Source organism: Cetorhinus maximus, chromosome 12 (genome assembly GCF_964194155.1).
Source record: "Cetorhinus maximus chromosome 12, sCetMax3.hap1.1, whole genome shotgun sequence".
Taxonomy (NCBI): Eukaryota; Metazoa; Chordata; class Chondrichthyes; order Lamniformes; family Cetorhinidae; genus Cetorhinus; species Cetorhinus maximus.
The window spans coordinates 28694350-28717510 of record NC_135890.1 but is presented as its reverse complement, the minus strand read 5'-3'; the positions used below and the strand labels follow the sequence as shown (position 1 = coordinate 28717510).

The window sequence follows — 23161 nt, the reverse complement described above, 5'->3', positions numbered from 1 at the left end:
GCCATTGCTGGCATCCATCAGTGGCTACGCAAGATGGGCGGGGCACGTAGATCTCAGTCCAGCTACCCCTTCTCAAGGGGTCAGCCAGGGGCCCACCCTTGAAGGTTGCAGCGCACAGTCACAAACTGGTTTTATGATGCCATAATACCAATTTTTGGCCTTCTCGCAATATTTTCCACGCCTGTCCACCGCTAACAGGAGCAGAAAATCCCAGTCTATATGACTTCTCCTTTTAAACAGTTGATATGAGAGTACAGACTGCGGAGTATTTGCATGGTTACTAGAAAGTCAGCCAATTGAACCAATCTGCTCATAGGAAGTGGGTTGGTCATTTAAATACTGAAACGAGGCTGCCTTGCCTTCATTTTAATAGGCACTTGAATGTTTAACCATAGTTGGACAGGTTTCCCAGGCCTCAGGAAAGGGAGTGAGAAGCGCTGAATTCAAAATGCAAATCCTTTATAATACTGCTTCTGGGTCAGGGAAGGAGGAGTGCTTTCGCCAGACCCAATAATCAATGCAAATAAACCTCCTCCCCATCACCACCTCCAGGATGAACTGCCGGCTTTTCCCTAACTGCTATCGAAGCACCTCCTTCTCCAATGCTGATCTGTCTCTCTTACCCCCTTCCCCCCTCACCCAAATATACCCATCTGCTTTCTTAGGCTTTGACCCTGTAAAGCAGGTTGCCTACCTGAAAAGGCCTCCAGCATGTCAATCAGGCTGCCTATGGGCAGCAGGAGCATCACTGAAGAAAAAGGGGCTCTACAGTTAAATTCTTCAGCACATTCAGGAAATCTGTTCTTCTGACCTCAACAGCTGACTCACCACCAACAGCACCCCATTCACCATCGCCCTACTCCCCCCAACCCCCCTGTGCACTGAACTGCCTCCCAGGTCTATAAGTACATTATTCAAAGACTAAAGTCAAGGATATTAATGACCTGAGGGAGTACAGGGGGTTACTCATCATTGCCTGTGTTAACTAAGTGTAGGGTGGAAGGGTAGAAAGGAAAATGATTCTTGACAAGCCTGATGGGACTTTTTAGGAGGTGCTAGATATGGTGGATAGGGGAAATGCATAGGGTGTTTGGTATATAGGCTTAAGGATGATGTCAAAGACCTAGTGAGAAAGGATACTATTGAGGAAGATGAAGGAATATAAAATTAGGGTAAGGGCAGGAACTTGGATGAAAACAAGCTGGGAAAAAAGGGCAGGGGAGGGTTGTCAAGGACAGTTTCTCAGTGGTCAGGAATGGGTGACATCATCCTAAAGGGTTCAGGAACTCTTTGCTCAATGTGTATATTAATTTTGTGAATATAGGGCTAGACTGTGGTGTCCAAATTTACAGGAATTACTAAAGTAGAAGGCATATTAAATAACTGAGGACCATGTGAAGCTGCAAGGGGATATTGACAAGTTTTTGGAATGAACAAATAAAAGTGACTGATAAAATTCAATCAAAGTAAGTGTGAGGTGATATTTTGAATGGGAGATGGTTGAATGGTGCACAAAAGATAAGTTGGGCCAATGGGATATCAGTTTTATAAGGCATTTAAAAGGAACACTGAGTGGATAAAACCGCCTGGAAAAGTAAATACTGGTTTTATGCTGAGTTTCAGAAGGTAAACAAGATAATGTTGAATCTAAGTACACAGTTGGAGTCCTGTATGCAATTTTGGGCAATATACTACAGGATGGAAGCTGATGTAATATATTTAAGACTTGAAAATTGAGCTTACTTTCATTAGGAGAGATTAAACAGTGATTGGTTAGAACTGTTTAATATTTTGAAGGGTGGATCAAGGTAGACAGAAAGATTGTTTCTAGTGTTTGAGGGGTCTAGGACAAAAGAACATAGGTACAAGCTATAAGTGTTGTTTGGACAGAGAGCAGGAGGAAGTTTTGTTTGCAGATTATTGAGGCTGTGAATGTACTGTATTAGTGATCAATGTAGGGGCCAGGTCAATATTCAAAAAAGTTAGCTGGGTGATTAAAGACGAGGGTGTGGTGGGTGAGAGAGATGTGGGAATATGATGGCCACAAGGGATTAGGGCTACTGCTCGGGTGGAGAACAAGCATGATGATCTGCTTCAAAGCAAGGACCTCAATTAAGCAGTTGATGAATAAACCTGGCACATCAAACTGGACTTTGAAAATCTAAAACGTCAAGGTAACTAGCAAAGGTAGCTGAACAGATAGTCTCAATCTGTGATAAATAAATCCATGAGCTTTTTGCACTTGTTATCTTCACTTCCTACTTTGCAAACTCTTTCCACCATCTAAATCCCCTCCTCCTACCTAACCTCCAATAACTCACTAGGAAAAATTATGATAATTACATTCCCTTGCTCTTGTGACATACAAAATTAGACCAGAGGAACAACCCCACTGTGACTGAAAATAAAGTTAGGTTCAACTAGGGATCACACACAATCTCAAATTTTATTTCACAAACCAGTTTAGACACCTTAAAATTTTAGAATTGTTTTATTAAGCTCACTTACTGACAACCATAATGGTACAGACCAAGTTCAAAAAAGCAGTAGTAATGATCACCAATATTTGAGTCAGTAGTTTTTTTTTGTCTTGTCAAACTCCTTACATTTTCAGAAATAACAGAAGGTGGTCCCACATTTAAATTCCACCACTTATTTTTGTATCAAGTATGATCAATAGCTTGTGGATCTAGCTGCTTCTTCTATCAGAAAATGTTTAATGAAATAAGACCTGGTTGACAAAAGTTGTTCACCAGCAAGGCACAAGTATTTGGACTAATTTTAAGTAATCCTTTATCAATTGTTGATTATCCAAGTCCCAATCACCTTTTGCAGGAATTGCAAAGAGGAAAATTTATTTGAGAAAACCAACCTGGATAATCCAAAAAGCAATATACATACGTTTGTTGGCCCAACATACAAGAATTAATGTTTTAGTAACTTTAAAAATGCCTTTTTGTTACATTATCTAATCTCAGTAAAGGTTGTAAAGTTTTTTCATACTTATACCTGTAGGTCAATTAACCAAAAATAAACTTTACATAAATTCATCTGTATAGTTAGTACATATAACCAATAATCTTTGCCCATGTCACTCAAATGCACAAAATAGCCCCAAGAATTCTTTCTTTTGGTCCTTTTTCTTAGTCTGCAATATTCTTTTGGGCTGCTATAACAGTTTTAACAGTATAAAATCATATCGGTAGTGATTGTGGTCCTGTAACACAAAGAATGTATGTGCTTCTGGCCTACTTTCAGTATGAGTTAAATGCCAAAGTTGTTCAATTGGGTGCACATGTCTACAAGAAACTAGTTTACACTGAAAACTTTCCAGAAATAGAGCTAAATAAGCATCTACAGACAATTCACTAAATGCTAATGTCCACAGATATCTCATGGATACATTACCACCATCAAATATGGGACTACATAAAAAGCAGGTGCAAAACAAAAATTTATTAGAAAAACTCAGTCAACATTTAAAATTTATCACCTGGAAATGAGCAAATAAAAAGTTAAAGATTTGAATTCTAATACTACACTGAATGAAAATGCAGTTGTTAGAAATAGCCCATGAAGTGATATCCTGTACAGCAGCAAGCATCTGAAGTAGATTTCAACAAACTTGACCTAAACCAAAGGCAGTCAGAACATAGCTTAAAAACCCCAAACCTCCTTCTGCAGCAAGGTAAACTCAAAAAGTACCTTAACATTAGGCATTAACCATGGAGCTCCAATCTTTATTTTAAGTTTCCATGTTACAGAAGAAAGGTTATTCTTTCCCCTTAAGTTTAGACAACTTTTGTGGTGAAACATATACCGGAGCTCAAATACTCAGAAGTTTTTCAACACAGCCTGAGCCACTGCAATTATATTCAATAATATCTCTGGTCACACTGCTTTCCCGCCTACCCCCAAATGCTCACGGCTACTTTCAAAAGAATACATATACAAATGTTAAGTCCTATTTACAAACAAAAATTCATTTTATTTCAGCTTAAAATGTATAAAACTTTGGCACTACCTTTAAGGCAATGCACAATAAAGATTTTTAGTACTCTATCTGCTGTAATGAGCAGTGAGTTAACTGATAAGACCCTTCAGAAATGGAGCCGTGCACAGAGGTGTGCTTTCATTCATTGAGAGAAAATAAGGTGATCACAATAAACCCATTAGCATAAACGATTCATTCTATATTCTGCCAAGCAAAGTATCTTATACAATTAAAAAGGCATGCAGAATTAACAAAGTTAGAAAAAGAAATGTATTGTGTAATCAGCCTTTTCTTAGATAAGCTAAGGGCTCATCTTTCTTCCTCTGAAAGGAATAGTGAAGGTCAGAGGAAAAAAATTGAAAAATGTTTTACAATAAACATAGCTACAGTTACAGGTATACATACAAAATTAAACACAAAAATGCTCAATGTAGACTATCCTAATTACTTAAAAAATTTACAAGACAAACATAAATAAAGTTGTTACAACTGGCAAATTGTACAGTACTGGTCCATTCAGCATATCTTCTCTTATATTCAGAAGCAGATTCAAGTCAACTGAATAGCTATTTTCAATCTGCAGAAAAAAAGAAGGCATTTTATTTTTATATCTTCCATTTAGAACAATTAAAAACCCTACAGGCATTCTCCTAACTGGAACTAAAGATTTTATTTCCAAGTTTTACACTGCAAAGATTGCAGTGCGATAACTATTATTTTAAAGACTGAATTTCTGATGATTGATTTAATAAGGCCATAAATTCATCAAAATCTTTAAATGTCAAATAAGCTTTTTATAATAACCCTTAAATTATATTAAATTCCTAATTTTCAGTTTACGTGGCATTTTATAAATCTCATCAGAAAACAACAGTATTGGTGTATGATAATGCCACTGAATGACAAGACTATATCCTACTTTTAGCCAAGGTGCTTTGAGTTGTGTAAAATGGAGCAGCTTATTTATAAAAGCTGGGAAGAGAAAACACAAACGTTCTCATTTTTATAAAAAAAAATCTGGAATCTAAGTGTTTGTCATGCAGTTACTAATGGGCATGGCCCTACCAAAAGTAAAGATAAATGAGGAAACAAATTATAAAAGGATTCAGGAATACCAGTTTATGTTTTAAAAGTCTCAAAACTGTATCAGAGAAAATTGAGAAGCTGAAGAGTGAATTAAGAATAAAAGGGTACAATAAGTCTTGATTTTGGCACAGTGAAAATATAGGGAGGAAGAGCAGCAACTATTGCAATATATTTACAGCTTAGAAGGAACAAAACGCAGAAGCACACTGGCAACTGTCATATCAAAAAGAGGCAAAGTTGTTGTACAAAGAGGCAAAAACCAAGCCTTGAAGCCATTCAGCCCAACATGATTATGACAGCTCTTTGATAAGAATTTCCAAATAGTCCTACTCCACTGCTTTCTCCCCAGAGCTTGTTTTTTCCCCCTTTTCCTTTATTTATTTATCCAATTCCCTTTTGAAAGTTATTATTGAATCTGCTTCTATTACCCTTCCAGACAGTGTAGTCCAGATTATAACAGCTTGCAGCGTAATGCGTGTTTCTGTCGTGCATGGTTCTTCTGCCAATCACCTTAAATCTGTTTTCCCTGATTACTGACCAAAGAACTGTGTATATAGTCCCTCAGGTTTCTCTGCTCCTATACCCTATTTAAAACTGCACCAATTAGTTTATATTGCCTCTCTTCATTCTACCAAAATGTATCGCTTCGCACTTCTCTAGATTAAATTTCATCTGCCATCCAGTAGCCCATTTCACCGGTCTATGAACTCCTGAAGTCTGTTACTATCCTCTTCATTGTTTACTACATTTCTCAGTTTTGAGTAATCTGCAAACTTAAATTATGCCCTGCAAACCCAAGCCATTAATACATATCAAAAAGAGCTATTAATATATATAAAAGAGCTTATTGACACCAACATCCTTGGTTTTGACAGAATAGTTTGAAGGTCACCCCAGACTAGGGACTAGTTCTCAAGTGCTGGACAAAGTTTGGCTTTATGGATTTGAGAGCTGCTGAGGGGAAAAGGTGTGGTCACAAGAGAGGAGACTAGGCTACTTGGTGGCAGCTTTAGCAATGGGTTAAATGTGGCGTTATATTTGAACTTGAGAGATAGTGACACAAAAATAGTTAATTATGCACGGGGCTAAAGTATAAGAGATGACGCTGATTAAACTTGAAACCAAATAGCTGGATCTGCGAAAAATTGAAAAATATGATTTTCATTATCTCATTTGTGCCTTTCAGGGGGGCAAAGATAATGGCAATTAGATACTTAATTAAAAAAGAGGGCAGGCAAGCAATGAAGGAAACAGGTGAGGGAAGGCAAGAGAGAGAACACACATCCTTTGACTTGCTGCTACTTAGCTAAGCTCTGGGCAAATCAAACCACACTTGAGCCCTTGACTCCTGTATGCGGAATTTGTTTGGGGGGTGGGTGGCGGGAATGAATAGTGTAAGTACGTTAAAAGGTTATCAAGCATGTAAACTTTAAAAGGTTGAAGTAGGACAAAGTCATTTGGTAGTACAGCACTTGAGTATTGCTAAGCAAAGAGTCCTTTATTGTTGAAGCTTTCCATTTTGTACTCATTAAAACATTTTGCAAGAATACCAAATGCAAAGGGAACAACAATTTATACCGCATGAGAAGCATGCTAATTGGCAGGTAAGTGGACTCTGATTGGTTGAGGCGTTGCCATGAGGAATGCACCAGTTGACGGTGACTGACAATTAACTGCCAAAAACTGTTTGAAATTTAAACCAGGCAGCTTGACTCTGATTAGTTAAGGCATTGCCCTGAGGAATGAACTAGCGAACAGCTCACTTATTTTATTTAGCTGAAACAGGCACAATATGTGTACATGTTCTTTCTGTCTGCAACAAGTACTGGAAGCTAAGTTGGAGTTTGGTGACTGAGGGAATTTAAGGGTTACTTTCTATCTAAAGTCTAGTCTTTCTTTAACTTAGTACTTAACTAAAAGTTGCTGTTTGGATTGGAAGGTGGTGAGTTTTAGGCCAGCTTTTAAACAAGGTTTATACAGGCTCTGCTTGTAGCTACAACTAGTTAATTAGATAGCTGGCTTAAACAGGTTTTCAGAGGCTAGATTCAGAGAGTACAAAAACAGGCCATCTTACAGTGCTGCTTTGGGCTGCAGCAGAGTGCTTAAGTTGGAGTTTGGACTGAGGGAGTTCAGTGAGGAGGGAACGAGGTGATCCTTTGAGCATCGTGAGTACAGTCGGGTAAGTATTTACTACTTTTATCGCTTACAGTTTTTAAGGTCTTATTTTGTGGTTCATCGTTTGTAAGGGCTATATTCTGTAACAGCGAGGAGCAGGGAAGAAGGGCCCTAGAGTAATTGATATTATTTGATAGTAAGCATCTTCCAAAAGGTTTAATTTAATTTAAAGGGGTAAGTCATGACAGGAGAGCTCAAAGCCATGGTGTGCTCCTCCTGCTCTATGTGGGAAGCCAGGAATAGTTCCAGCGCCCAGGGCCAGCATGTGTTCGGGAAGTGTCTCTAGCTGCAGCTCCTGGAATCCCGGGTTTCGGAGCTGGAGAGGCAGCTGGGGACACTGTGGGGCATCCGCGAGGCAGAAAGTATCATGGATAGCACATATAGAGAGATGGTCACACCGCAGGCTAAGTGTCCACAGGCAGGAAGGGAATGGGTGATCACCAGGCAGAGCAAGAGGATTAGGCAGGCAGTGCAGGAATCTCCTATGGCTATTCCCCTGCAAAACAGATATACCGCTTTGATACTGTTGGGGGGGAATGGCCTCTCAGGGGAAAGCAGCAACAGCCAAATTAGTTGCACCAAGGTTGACTCTGCTGCACAGGCAAGGAGTAAAAAGTGTAGGAATGCAATAGTTATAGGGGATTCAACTGTAAGGGGAATAGATAAGCATTTCTGTGGCCGCAAACGAGACTCCAGGATGGTATGTTGCCTCCCTGGTGCTAGGGTCAAGGATGTCTCAGAGCGGCTACAGGACATTCTGACGGGGGAGGGTGAACAGCCAGTGGTCGTGGTACACATTGGTACAAGCAATACAGGTAAAAAAAAAGGGATGAGGTCCTAAAGGCAGAATATAGGGATTTAGTAAGTAAGTTGAAAAGTAGGACTTCAAAGGTAGTGATCTCAGGATTACTACCAGTGCCATGTGCGAGTCAGAGTGGAAACAGCAGGATATATCGGATGAATAAGTGGCTGAAGAGATGGTGTGAGGGGGAGGGTTTCAGATTACTGGGACGTTGGGACCGGTTCTGGGGGAAGTGGGACGGGTTACACCTGGGCAGGACCGGGACTGATGTCCTAGGGGGAATATTTGCTAGAGTGGTTGGGGAGGGTTTAAACTAAAATGGCAGGGGGATGGGAACCTATGTAAGGAGTCAGAGGAGGGGGAATCAAGGACATGAACAAAAGACAGAAAGGGGAATAAGAAAAGTGATAGGCAGAGAAATCAAGGGCAAGAATCAAACAGGGTCTCAGTGAAAAATAGTGGAAATGGGACAAGTAATGTTAAAAAGACAAGCCTCAAGGCTTTGTGCCTTAACGCGAGGAGCATTCGGAATGAAGTGGATGAATTAACCATGCAAATAGATGTAAACAAGTATGATATAGTGGGAATTACGGAGACATGGTTGCAAGGTGACCAGGGATGGGAACTGAACATCCAGAGGTATTCAGTATTTAGGAAGGACAGGCAAAAAGGAAAAGGCGGTGGAGTTGCATTGCTGGTTAAAGAGGAAATTAACGCAATAGGAAAGATATTAGCTCCGACGATGTGGAATCTGTATGGGTAGAGCTGAGAAACACTATGGGGCAAAAAACATTAGTGGGGGATGTATATAGACCCCCAAACCGTAGTGGTGGGAATGGCATTAAACAGGAAATTAGAGACACATGCAATAAAGGAATATCTGTAATTATGGGTGACTTTAATCTGCATATAGATTGGGCAAATCAAATTAGTAACAATACCTTAGAGGAGAAATTCCTGCAGTGTATTCGGGATGGTTTTCTGGACCAATACGTTGAGGAACCAACTAGAGAACAGGACATCCTAGACTGCGTATTGTGTAATGAGAAAGGAATAATTGGCAATCTAGTTGTGCGAGGCCCCTTGGGGATTTATGACCATAATATGATAGAATTCTTCATCAAGATGGAGAGTGACGTAGTTGATTCAGAGACTAGGGTCCTGAATCTTAATAAAGAAAACTATGATGGTATTAGGCGCGAATTGGCTATGATGGATTAGAAAACGTTACTTGACGGGATGACGGTGGATAGGCAATGGCAGATGTTCAAAGAGCACATGGGTGAACTGCAACAATTGTTTATTCCTGTCTGGCACGAAAGTAAAATAGGAAAGATGGCCAAACCATGGCTTACAAGGGAAATTAGAGATATTATTAGATCCAAGGAAGAGGCATACAAATTGGCCAGAAAAAAAACCCAGCAGACCTGAGGATTAGGAGCACTTTAGAATTCAGCAAAGGAGGACCAAGGGATTGATTAAGAAGTGGAAAATAAGAGTACGAGAGTAAGCTTGTGGGGAACATAAAAACTGACTGTAAAAGTTTCTACAGGTATGTCAAGAGAAAAAGATTGGTGAAGACAAATGTAGGTCCCTTACAGTCAGAAACAGGGGAATTTATAATGGGGAACAAAGAAATTAGTGACCAACTAAATACATACTTTGGTGCTGACTTCACAAAGGAGGACACAAATAACATACCAGAAATGTTGGGGAACACAGGGTTTAGTGAGAGGGAGGAACTGAAAGAAATCAGTATTAGTAGGGAAATGGTGTTGGAGAAATTAATGGGATTGAAGGCCGATAAATCCCCAGGGCCTGATAATCTACATCCTAGAATACTTAAGTGGCCCTAGAAATAGTGGATGCATTGGTGGTCATCTTCCAAGATTCTATAGACTCTGGAATAGTTCCTACAGATTGGACGGTAGCTAATGTAACCCCACTATTTAAAGAGGGAGGTAGAGAGAGAACAGAGAATTATAGACCAGTCAGCCTGACATCGGTAGCGGGGAAAATTCTACAGTCCATTATAAAAGATTTAATAGCTGAGCACTTGGAAAACAGTATAGAATCGGACAGAGTTAGCATGGATTTACGGAAGGGATATCATGCTTGACAAATCTACTGGAATTTTGCGAGGATATAACTAGTACAGTTAATGAGGGGGAGCCAGTGGATGTGGTTTATTTGGACTTTCAGAAGGCTTTCGACAAAGTCCCACATAAGAGATTTGCGTGTAAAATTAAAGCGCATGGAATTGGGGGTAGTGTATTGAGATGGATAGAAAACTGGTTGGCAGACAGGAAGCAAAGAGTAGGAATAAACAGGTCTTTTTCTGAATGGCAGGCAGTGACTAGTGGGGTACCACAGGGATCAGTGCTGGGACCCCAGCTATTCACAATATATATTAATGAATTAGATGAGGGAACTAAATGTAATATCTCCAAATTTGCAGATGACACAAAGTTGGGTGGGAGGGTGAGCTGTGAGGAGGATGCAGAGATGCTTCAGTGTGATTTGGACAAGCTGAGTGAGTGGGCAAATGCATGGCAGATGCAGTATAATGTGGATAAATGTGAGGTTATCCACTTTGGTAGCAAAAACAGGAAGGCAGATTATCTGAATGGCTATAAATTGAGAGGGGGGAATGTGCAACAAGACCTGGGTGTCCTTGTACACCAGTCACTGAAGGTAAGCATGCGGTGCAGCAGACGGTAAAGAAGGCAAATGGTATGTTGGCCTTCATAGCGAAAGGATTCGAGTACAGGAGCAGGGATGCTTTGCTGCAATTATACAGGGCCTTGGTGAGACCACACCTGGAATATTGTGTGCAGTTTTGGTCTCCTTATCTGAGGAAGTATGTTCTTGCTATAGAGGGAGTGCAGCGAAGGTTTACCAGACTGATTCCTGGGATGGCGGGACTGACATATAAAGGAGAGATTGAGTTGGTTAGGATTATATTGGCTGGAGTTCAGGAGAATGAGGGGGGATCTCAGAAACCTATAAAATTCTAACAGGGCTAGACAGGATAGATGCAGGAAGGATGTTCCTGATGGCGGGGGAGTCCAGAACCAAGGGTCACAATCTGAGGATACGGGGTAGACCATTTAGGACTGAGATGAAGAGAAATTTTTTCACCCAGAAAGTGGTGAGCCTGTGAAATTCGCTACCACATAAAGTAGCCAAAACATTGTATGTTTTCAAGAATGAGTTAGATATTGCTTTTGGGGCGAAAGGGATCAAAGGATATGGGGAGAAAGAAGGAGCAGGCTATTGAGTTGGATGATCAGCCACGATCATAATGAATGGCGGAGCAGGCACAAAGGGCCGAATGGTCTACTCCTGCTCTTATTTTCTATGTTTCTATGTATAAATGCACAGGGCCCTGTTCTTTGCAGACAGAAAGAACATGTACACATTGTGCCTGTTTCAGCTAAACAAAATAAGTGACAGCCATGCGCTGGTTCATTCGTCAGGGCAATGCCTTGACCAGCGTCAAGCTGCCTGGTTTAAATTTCAAACAAATGCTTGGCAGCCGTCAGATCAATTGGTGCATTCTCCATATCAACACCTCTACCAGAGCCCACTTGCCAGCCAATAAGCAGTCTCTTCCCATGCGGTACAAATTATTGTTCCCTTTGCATTTGGTATTCCTGCAAATTGTCCTGATGGGTGCAAAACAAAAAGCTTCAACAAAAAAGTATTTTTTTTCCCAGCAATACTGAAGTAGGGCACTTGCTGTAAACTGACAGACAATATAGCAGAGAATGTGATTGAGTCAAGTATGCCTTTAAGTTAAAATACAAGTACAGGTGGTTTCTTCCTGAAAGAATAGAAAATCTTTAATGAACAGTTTTTCGGCAAATGACCGAATCACTTCACAAATAGACTCAGGCGTTTGCAGCACAGAAGGAGGCCACTCAGCCCATCTTGTCTGCGCCGGTCAACAAAGGTCTGACAACACTAATCCCATATTCCAGCGCTTGGCTCATAGCCCTGGAGGCTATGGCAACACAAGTGAATATCTAAATGCTTCTTAAATGTTACAAGAGTTTCTGACTCAAACCACCCTTTCAGGCAGTGAGTTCCAGACTCCCACCACCCTCTGGGTGAAAATATTTCTCAACTCCCCATCTTACCCTTCTACCTCTTACCTTAAATGTATGCCCCCCAGTTATTGACCCCTCTACTAATGGAAGTACCACCTTCCTATCTACTCTGTCTATCTACGCCCCTCATAATCTTATACACCTCTATCAGGTCCCCTCTCAACCTTCACTGCTCCAAGGAAAACAACCCCAACCTATCCAATCTTTCCTCAAAGCTCAGACCCTCTGGCCCAAGCAGAATCCTGATAAATTTCCTCTGCACCCTCTCCTGTACAATCACAGCCTTCCTACAATGTGACCACCAAAGCTGCACAAAGTACTCCAGCTGTGGCCTAACCAGTGTATTATACAGTTCCAGCATAACCTCCCTGCTCTTGTATTCTATGCATCGGCTAATAAAGGCAAGTATCCCATATGCCTTCTTAACCACCTTATCTACCTGCTCTGCTACCCTCAGGGATCTGTGGATATGCACACCAAGGTCCCTCTGATCTTCAGTACTTTCCAGGGTCCTACCATTCATAGTATAATCCCTTGCATTGTTAGCCCTCCCCAAGTGCATTATCTCACACTTTTCTGGGTTGAATTCCATTTGCTACTGCTCTGTCCACCTAACCAGTCCATTGATATCCTCCTGCAGTTTACAGCTATCCTCCTCACTATTTAACACCCTACCAATTTTCATGTCATCCACGAACTTCTTGATCATACCCTCTACATTTAAGTCCAAATCATTTATGTACACCATAAACAGCAAGGGCCCCAGCACTGAGCCCTGCGGAACCCCACTGGAAACAGACCTCCAGTCAGAGAAACATCCTTCTACCATCACCCTCTGCTTCCTGCCTCTCAGCCATAAACTGTTGCAGTCATCATTTGGCAGAAAGAAAATATTTTCAACGCAATGAACCTGTTGAAAATTTGGCCTGACATCTTTATGTCAAGGCCAAATACCGTAATGAGTTTGGGGAAAAACTAAGGCAACTTACCAATCCCTTCAACAGCTTTAAAACAGACCACAGTCCTTTAAGTTATTTTTTATGATGACATCAGTGACTGCATCAAACACAAACTGCACATTTTTGGTGTCTGTGGCACATGTGAAGTGAGTGTAGATTTCCTTAGTGTCTTTTCGTTTGTTCAGGTCTTCAAATTGACATTGTATATATGCTGCAGCCTCTTCATATGTGTTTGATCCTGCATGAAGTAAAAATCAAAGTCTAAATACGAATTATAGACACAGATCATTTGACTATTGTAACACTGAATTTGCAGTCACAGAACCTTCAGTATATTGACTTGCACTGTGGTACACCATCTTTTCTTTGAAATTGCAAAATGACTACCAGAGAATATTACAATTTTAAAAAATTCTATCATATCGCAATAGGAAGATCCACATTGTGTTGATGATGTAACAGGTTAGATTAACAGCCTTTCATAAAGTCATCCCTGTAATGCAGCTTCCAAATTCAAATGGACAGATACCACTGTAGTAATTTGGAGAGTTCTGCAGTTTAAGGAACACACAGTATTTCAACACACTGATGGGTCCATGCTTTCTGAAAAATGATGCTCATCCTGAAAGAACCACAAGGCAAGACACCGGAGTGGAGTCCTGCAGCCACAATTCTCCACTATTTGTTTCAAGGATTACATTAAGCTGTAGACTCCTTGATTTCAATATCTTGGAACAACTGTGGCATAGCAACCAAAGTGGACTACAACCACTTGGAAACTGATCAAGATAACTTTGTTATTGTGTTGACCCTAACTTAGTAGGCTTGAATAAGATAATTTCATATATTAACAGGTACATTCAACTTGCTGTCTCTTTCCTCTCCCATGGATTTTTCCCTACTTTTAATTTGTGCTCTATTTTCTGACCAATATATGACCTTTCCTAACCTTTTTTCACTGAAGGTTAAAAGCTTTAATGCAACTGTTTGCTACCATATATTCACTGACCTATTTTATAAACTGGAGTAGATTTGGTTAAAAAGTGAGTTCGAGACACTTAGGAAAGACTTATCACCCAATTAGCCAGGTAAACCTTACAATGCACGAAACAGCACTAAGACTGCAAAGACTGCTGCCAAGTTATACAGTCAGCTACCTCCATAAGCCATCAGTACAAAGATTATTAAACTCATCTCCTTGGCACTTGTAGGGTTACTTTAAAATTTTGTTCAAATGTGGTTTAAAACTTGCAATGTTTTCATGCAAAAATTAAAATACTACCAGTACTATATTTTTACCTGCGTATTCAGGATAGCAAATTGTAAGGGGGCTTCTTTTAATCTTTTCTTCAAAAAGATCCTTCTTATTCAAGAATAAAATGATAGATGTGTCTGTAAACCACTTGTTGTTACAGATGCTGTCGAACAGCTTCATGCTCTCATGCATTCGGTTCTGTAAAATTACATAATTACTAGAATAAGTACAATTACTTTAAACTCAAACGGTCTATTCAATTGGATTTATGCAAATAATCTAAACTCAATTCAATGCAACACTGAAGGAGCACTGCATTTTCAAAGATGCTGCCTTTTGAACCAGATGTTCAGCAAGGCTTTACTGTACAGGTGGACATACAAGATATCATCGCATTTTTCAAACAGCACAAAGTTTTCCCAATGATATCATCAATATTCCTCCCTCAGCCATCACCAGCAAAATTAGACCAACTGGTCATCCACCTCATTTGCTGTAGGTGGAATTTTGTATTGTGCATAATATTATGTTGTACTTATCCAATAACAGGAATTACACTTCGAAAGTAAATTTATTAAGTGAAACAATTTGCAACATCTTGGAAAGCACTATTGTCATGAAAATTTATCCTTCCTTCTCAGCAAAGAAATTTAATTTGAATGAGTTAGTGATTAAAAAGTAGCAGAGATCTGGAAAATTGCTAACATTTTAAACCATATCCAATGCAACCATACCCAATGAGGTGAAGGAGGCCGGATACTCCAGCACCGTTTCCCAAGTCTACTATCAAATGAATGAAGTGGATCAATTGAGTTTCCAATCAAGCTGAAAAACATTAGTGAGGCCAAATAAAAACAGAAAAGGCTGGAAATAGCCAGCAGGTCTGACATTTGTGGAGAGTGAAACAGAATTAACATTTCAGGTCTGTGACATTTCATCAGAATTTCCAGATCTGAAACATTAACGCACACTCTCCACAGATGCGGCAAGATTTATTAAATATTTTCAGCATTGTGCTTTTATTTCCGATTCCCAGCATCCACAGTATTTTACTTTGTGATTATTAGCAATCCAAATTAGCCTCTAGAATAAAAATATAACTATGAACAAAACTGCTACAATTATAGTTCACTAAAGTTAAGAATATGTAGGTGTACTGGAGATTTAACCATCAAGAACCTGCACAATGCAATTGCTCACTAATCCTGCTTAAAAGTTCTAAAAAATACAAAGTTATGAAATCATAGAATCAAAATGTAGAGATGTGCTAAACCTTATGTCTGCTGGATATTACACCAAAATTCTGATAAGATTTCAGGTGCACGCTATGTTCAACTTTGGTCACTAATACATAAGACAGATATTTAAGCTTAGGGATGTGCTGCAGAGGAAGAGCCATGAAGCTGCTTTCTAATGTCCAAGGACAGACATGAAAACAGATTGAAAACCTGGGTTACTCAGATGCGAAAAGAAGGTGTCTCAGAGGGTATAAAACATAGTAAACTGTGCGGAGAGGTAAATCTATAATAAAAACAGTGACGGCAGGACATGGGGGTACAAGGTTTAATTCAGCAAAAGGCAGATCAAGTACTGGTATCAGGATGTTCTTCACAGAGTGATCAACACATGCAAAGAACTTCCAGGTAGTGGATGCAAAATCCTAGAAGCATTTAAGAAAGGGTTATCGTGATATGGAAACTGTAGGTTCTTTCTGGATAAAATCAGAAGGATAAATCGGCTTTTCTTCATCGATAGCTAGTGACATACGCAGCTTACAAAACGAAGATAGTTCTGACTTTTTTCACAAGAATTAGATAGGTTGGAGATGGGAGAAGATCAAAAAGGAGGGTAAGAAATAAATGAATTTGTATTTATATAATGGCTCATCACATCAGGACATCCCAAAACACAGGTCTGAAGAGCAATCACTGTTCAAATGCAACAAACAAATTGTTTGACAATTTGAATAACTAGATCCCACAAACTGAAAACAAATTTCAAGATGGTCAATTTTTGTGACTCATGTCCTATAGTTCTTCTGTACTGGAGGTTGACCCGACAACCTTGTAACTTGGAGGCAAGTGTAGTACCAATGCAGCCAAACTGATACTAAGGGAGGAAGAGAAGGAAGGAAATCTGGAGGGAAGAATCTTCAGAAAGCAATTAAGAAAAGGAAAGTGAAAGGGAAAAAATAAAGACTGAAAGATCTGTGCCTATTTTGTAAATAGAAAGGTAGTTAATGCCAGCTTCCTTTGTGAAATGAACATACTATGGTAGTCATTATATGCTACGTTGTCAGAGAAAGCTTTATGATTGATGTAGCGAAATGAGATTTTTCAGTCAGGTCTTGGGATCATTATGTCCACAAAATATTATGCCCATAACATGGCGGAATACAAAAACAACAGCATTATTTTAATAGCAGTTCATAGGTTCATTAATATACTGTAACTTTATCATGCACCCAAAATAATTCAAACCAGATTTAAAACTGGAAAGCTTCTATACAATAATGTGAGCACAGGCAATGCTTTGTGTTGAGAATTTTTTCTTTTAAACTCATCTCAAATCTTGAAAGTACCACTTCAAAAAGCAAAATACTTTGAGAAACAAAAGTTACAAAAAGGAAAGTGTTGAGGTATTTGATTGCTCCCTGGTCAGCTAAACCTTGCAAATGTTAGAGTCATCCTGCTTCCTGCCTTCTGTTAATGCCATTTTGAGCTGACCGCTGGGAGTGTACAACAGCATCTCAAGTTAGCTTGCAATTTTCCACTCATCTCCTCCTCCCCGCTATCACCAACATGAAGACTCAGTCAGCACTAACCACTACCTCTTCCAACCCTCCACTCCCAACTCTATCCTGCAACAATGTATCCAAGGTCAGAATTCTGTAGTGTGGGGATGAAAGAGCTATCCCAATATGTGATCTGCTTGTGGTTCTATCCAAATTCAGGGAAAGACTAGCTGACTTTAACAACAAAGAGCACAGCACGGCTACTTGTGAATTAATTGTTGAGCAGGCATAGAAAGGAAAACAACTGGGTGTACACTACATTCTATTCATTATTCCCTTAAATACTTATCCTGAAAAATATGATCAATCCACTTACCATTTCCTCATCCTCTGCAAGAACAAGGTCGTAATCACTGAGTGCCACGCAAAATATAATGGCAGTTACTCCTTCAAAGCAGTGGATCCATTTTTTGCGCTCAGACCTCTGGCCACCCACATCGAACATTCTAAGAGAAAATCGTATTATAGAGTTTTTCCATTTATAAAAGCCTGAAGCCATTTAACCTCAACTATCATTCCAAACTACGAAAACAGTATTATTTGTAAAAACACAAGCAGACTTTACAGGTAAATGAAGCGCTCTAGCAGTACTTCCATCTGTAAATTCCATCTCTCCAGCTACTAAATGGAATTGCATCACTTGAATACAATACAGACAAGTCCAATATCAACCCTCATTAACTATTTAGGAGATCATTCGGGGAGGGAAATCTTCAAAGCTCTGAACATCTATTGACCAAAGCAAAGCTGCCAAACCAATAATATTTAAGAATGCAACGTGAAGGCAGCTGATTAACAGGATGTCTCAAGACAAGTTAATTTAAATAAAGTGAATCTTTTTTTCTGTTTCAAAGTTGCTTTCATATTTTCTCCGCTTTAAAGAACCCTACCGCTTTAGGTTAGATACTGATATTATATTTCAATCAGTCAAAATATAAGACTTGAATGAAAATGTTGCATTTCAAACAACTCTTGCAGTGCATATTTTGCAAGGGGTTGAACATCGAAAAGGTGACCTTCCTAATCCCAAGACATAATCAATGCACTATTCAAATCCCTTTCCTAGTCTCTCTCCTCCATTTTATTCTTAAATTCATTTTTATGTTCTCCGCAATTGCAATTTACAGCACCTTCAATCTCTTTAGATCATTCAAGTCTTCTAGTGGCAAGTTTATTCCAGCTAAAACTAGTAACCAAAAGACACATTTTCTAGTATATTCTGCATTAACTAAAATTGAAAATACACTTGTCAAAATGTTGTCCACACTTTGTTTAATTTTTCCAACCACGTGAAGTGGCTGTTGCAACACTAAATACTGCAAACAAAAAAAGTGTCAATTTGATAAGAAATGCTGCTATTTAAATAAGAGCTGCACAAGAAAACACACCAAATACTACACAGCCTCTCAAAGTCATTTAATTTAAACTCATATTTTTTAAAATACATGAACACAATAAGATCCCATGTGGCCAACTATTAACCATTCAATTTAATTTTTTAAATGATTCAGCTATTTGAATTATTAGTAGATTTCACTTTCTGTTAACTCAATTTGAAGTTTCAGAATATTACTCAAGTAAAATGGTCAGCGAAGTAGATAAATGAAATAGAATCAAAACCATTTAAAGAATTACAGTACTTACTTAAAATGAAGGTCCTTAAACGTGAAATGGGTCTCCACAATGCCCGTTGTTTTAACTCTGGTCCTTAGAACATCTTGTTGAGTTGGAATGTAACTTGGTTGTGCTACTCTGTCTAAGTCATTCAGATAACTGAGAATAAAAATGAGAATTATACACAAAATACTGTAGTGATTTTCAAATCTTTTTAATCAAAATCAAATTTCCACAGTCCTTTGAAAATTTTAGCAAAACCAATGCTTGATGTTCAGTTTAAATAGAAAGCTCAATGCTCTGAAACGCTGCCTCCTCTCCTGTCCCAAAAGTCTGACTGCTTGCTTGGGTGCTGTTCCAATTTACCCTCTGGTGCTTTGTCTAGTGTTCATGATTTAAATGCCCACCTTGACAGTGAATGCTGGCATGCTATTCAACTAGGTAGCAGAGTTGAGGCAGATGCAGTCATCATCCAGTAGCCATTTAAGACTTCTTCCATAGTGGTTACTAAATGTCACTTAGAAGTAGGAAAACTGTCAGATTTCCCATCATCAGTAGTACTGAGACCTATTCTAAAGCACCTTCATCCTCTTTTAGATGATTCAAGTGGCAACTCTCACTTCCACCTTTTTTATATTGAAATGTTTGGTTGACAGTTGGCAAAGAAAATGCTTTAGTCAGCCAGTGAAAACCCAAATGTAAACTTGGATTTGCCATCAAGAATGCCTGTTTTAAGCAAATTATGGGTTTGCCTAAAATACGGAACAAATATATTCCCTTTTAGGAATATATCAAGTCAAGAGTTCAGTGGGCAAATAAGGATATTAAAACAATTTGTATTTATATTGTAGCGTTAATGTGGTAAAACATCACAAGCAGTACAGAGGCAGAAACAAGAATGAATGCCAAGCCAAAAGGAGGAGCTATTAAGAGGAATGACCAAAAGCTTGGTCAAGGTTTCAAGGAACAATGATGGGTAAATCACAACACACCATGAGGCTGTTATAACGCCAGGCGGCCTGTACAATAATCACATTTAGTAGAAAGCATCTACAGCTTTCAGTTGTTATCCTCAGGCTAGCATAATTTTTTTTACCATTAAGAAAAGCTTCAGACAACTGCAGCCATTTCCATTTTTATATTTTCTGTAATGTTGAACACTGCAGCACACAATACTTACTATGCAGAAGAGTCATTAAGCTGATATTCTCTGGACCTACTAAAGCAGGCCTGAACACCACTATCCTTCCAGAGTCTCTTGATTACTCCAGCAAGCTCCACAGTCATAAACCCTTCTTCTGCTGCACCGGCCAATACAAACAACTGACGAGCATCATCCTGAAGAAAATGTTAGTATTGTGTGAATAAAATAGGATTTCAAGCATGTTCTTTAATGAGTGTACTACATTCCTCTCTTTTCCATATTTCTCCATTTAATTTTCTTTTTTCCCCTCCCAGAACAGTTCAAGGGATAAAGTACCTATCCTGTAGGACATCACCCTTTAAAAAAGGAACATTTTCCACATCTTGCAAATAAACCAAAGTAGGAGATTAAAGGGCTTCTTTCAGGAGTGAGCCAACCTGGCCATGTCGAGTTTCAAACAATCTCATTTAATAAACCATAGGGAACTGTTCTAAATGCAATCCTGCAGAAATTACTGCAGCTAAACACTATGTATAAATCCAGAGATAATAACTGGGTCTAATGTTTGCCCAGGGCATGCCAACAGATGGTTTTATAGACTAGGTCAATGCTCTGTATTGCAGAGTGAGAGTGGCAACAGTTGTGAACCAAATGGTGATAATGCAAAACAATCCCTTTCTCAACCTTTATTTGGTTATGTATGTATCAATAAGTACATTATCCACAGAGAGCAGGCAAGTTCTATGAAAGAATTAATTGTATCCTAACAGAAAGCCTCGATTCTAACATTAAAATAATGGAATATTTCACACTAGCTCAGATTTAAAGAGGATAGAATGAAGGAACAAAAATTGTTTGTGTACCCAAATAAAACTAAAATTATCTTTAGGAATTCAGGCAAGGTTGAAGGATTGCTCAGTTACGTAAAATTACGTGCTTTTATATAATTGTAGTTCCTGGCACTGCAGCTGTATCTCAAGTGAATGGTTTTTGCAGCCACTGGAAACACCAAAGTAAACTTATTAAATTCATTAAGACTGGTGACTGGAAGATATGCCATCAAAAGCAGGTCTTCCTGGCTGCCCTCCTTAAAAAGATTTGACAAGTTTACTTGAATGTCAACGCCTACTGCTTCAGACTGGATATCAGGTGCTGGCTAATGGTGCTTCAATCCTGATGCCTGGAGTTTGCTGTTTTTACTGGCAAAATAATAAGCCACAAGACTACTCTACCACAAAGCACAAACTAACAAGCTCAGAAAGCTTAAAAGGCCTCTGGACTTACACATAGGTGTTTTATGGTATACCAAATTCTGATCCCGAATCAGGGAGGGATAGTAAGAAATAGAAGTTGAGAAAACAGGGTGCAATTAGGATCAACTTCAAATGCATTAATTGGACAACCTCTTGAGAGGAGACAGGATGTATAAAATAGAAATAGAAAATTTATTAAAGGCAAAGTAGGATAAGTATAATAATGCAAGCAGCCCATGAACTAACTTGCTTCGTGTCTCAAGTCATTGGTCGACAGTGGGGGCAAGATCATCCACACACTCGGTTATCTAACCCTACAAAACACCTATCCCCATAAAATAAGTCAAAGCAGAAGTGAACAGGAAAAATAGAACAAATTCAACGTAATTGAAAAATCCTGTATTTCTTCTTGCATTTGTGTTTACTGTGATCTTTTACTCTGGCTTAAGATTCAGTGTGGCTGACAAAACTGGCCACTGCCACCCAAGTTGAAATTGCAAGGTTCTGCTGGTTAAGGAAGCTGCAGTCATTTTCTCAGGTGCACAGGCACAAGTTGGTACGTTTTAAAAGCTTTATTATATTTTTAAAAATTACTATTGGACTGACTAACGTACACCAATGATACTAGTAAATGGTTCAGTAGGGAAGTGATTTTAAATCCGATTACTCATAGGTGGTGGTGGGCGCTTATTAAAAATGTTTACTGTTGATGATAAACCCATTTTCAGTTGTACTAGAAACTGCATCAAATTACCACAAGGAATGCTTTGTAAACAGAAAAAAGTGAAACAATTATGTTCTAGCAAGCTGCCCAATTGCAAGGGCTCATGGAAGATTTTTGTGTGATTATCCAAATGAGTTTTAATCAGAAACTTGAACTGTAACCTAACCAGTGCAATTTCAAGTGCATTTAGGGCACAGTTTCCCAGCTGCATCTAAAAATGGAAACACTATCCTTTATACTGTATTTGACCAAATTATCTGCTATTATTTATGAATAAATTACAACTAATGTAACTGTGCAACTCATGAACAGGCACCCTATGCTAGAAATACAATATGCTCACTTGCATTATGATGCAAGCAATCTCATTGTGCATCCAATTAAAATCCTATGTTTAGGTATTGTCATAGCAACACCAGGTAAACTGCAATAAGGGGTATAAAGTGTCCTTGTTCTCTCTGGAGGATAGAAGCACTTAGCTAAGTTAGCACCTTTCGTAATGCAGCTAACTATCCCAAGGCAATTCACATAGGGACAAAAAATAATCAGGTCACAAAACAGGAGATAAGAGAAGGGTGACAAGGTATTGTCGAATGAGTAGTTTTTGAAGACTTTGTTAATGAACAATTTTAGTTTCTGCTGTCCACTGATGTCAATACAAGTTTGTTTTGAAGAAGGGTTTGCACAAAATAAACTAACTTCTGCTCATTGAAAGCCCAGAGTCAAGATGACCATTGTTACCATGCACACACAAACTTTAGTTATTTGTAATCAAATGTTTTGATCAGGTAAAATATCACACCTGTGCCACCAAACCTAAAGTGAAAGCCATTAACTATTGTTAAAAATTGTACATTTTATGCTAAATTGAGCCTTTTAGCTGATGACTATTTTAATCAGCTATGTTTTTAACAAATTCAAACATAAAACATGCTAGAACATTAAGTGCTGCTTCCTTGTGTCTTACTGAGCCACTGTACTACAAGTCAATGCATATATGATAAATTAATATTGGTAACAGTTCCAGTTTTGAACTCAGTTTGAGCATCAAGTTAAAGAAGCAGCTCTGAAATACAAGTGAAGGCTACTGCTTCTATGGTAGCCACCTCATTTGTATAGTGGGGTGGAGTCCATAGCTTCAATGGAGTACCTGTGCATACATAGTTGTTTGAAAATTATAACGTGCAATATTTTGCTAGTTAGAAGTCTCTACAAGACAGCTGATGATCCAGGATGTTAGCCCACATGG

At 38.9% G+C, this 23161-nt stretch overlaps 1 protein-coding gene across 2 annotated transcripts in view; it reads right to left on the bottom strand.

Moving 5' to 3' along the window:
- Positions 1–2472: 2472 nt before the first annotated feature.
- Positions 2473–23161, bottom strand: part of LOC144687330 (guanine nucleotide-binding protein G(i) subunit alpha-1) — a 43913-nt gene continuing 23224 nt past the window's right edge. For both annotated transcript variants that reach the window (XM_078553300.1, XM_078553301.1), the window contains exons 4-9: positions 19972–20129; positions 18822–18950; positions 17494–17623; positions 14428–14581; positions 13159–13366; positions 2473–4571 (exon numbers count right to left, since the gene is read on the bottom strand). In XM_078553300.1, coding sequence (XP_078409426.1) covers positions 13176–13366; positions 14428–14581; positions 17494–17623; positions 18822–18950; positions 19972–20129 — 762 coding nt within the window. In that variant the 3' untranslated portion in view covers positions 2473–4571; positions 13159–13175. The remainder of the gene's footprint in view (positions 4572–13158; positions 13367–14427; positions 14582–17493; positions 17624–18821; positions 18951–19971; positions 20130–23161) is intronic.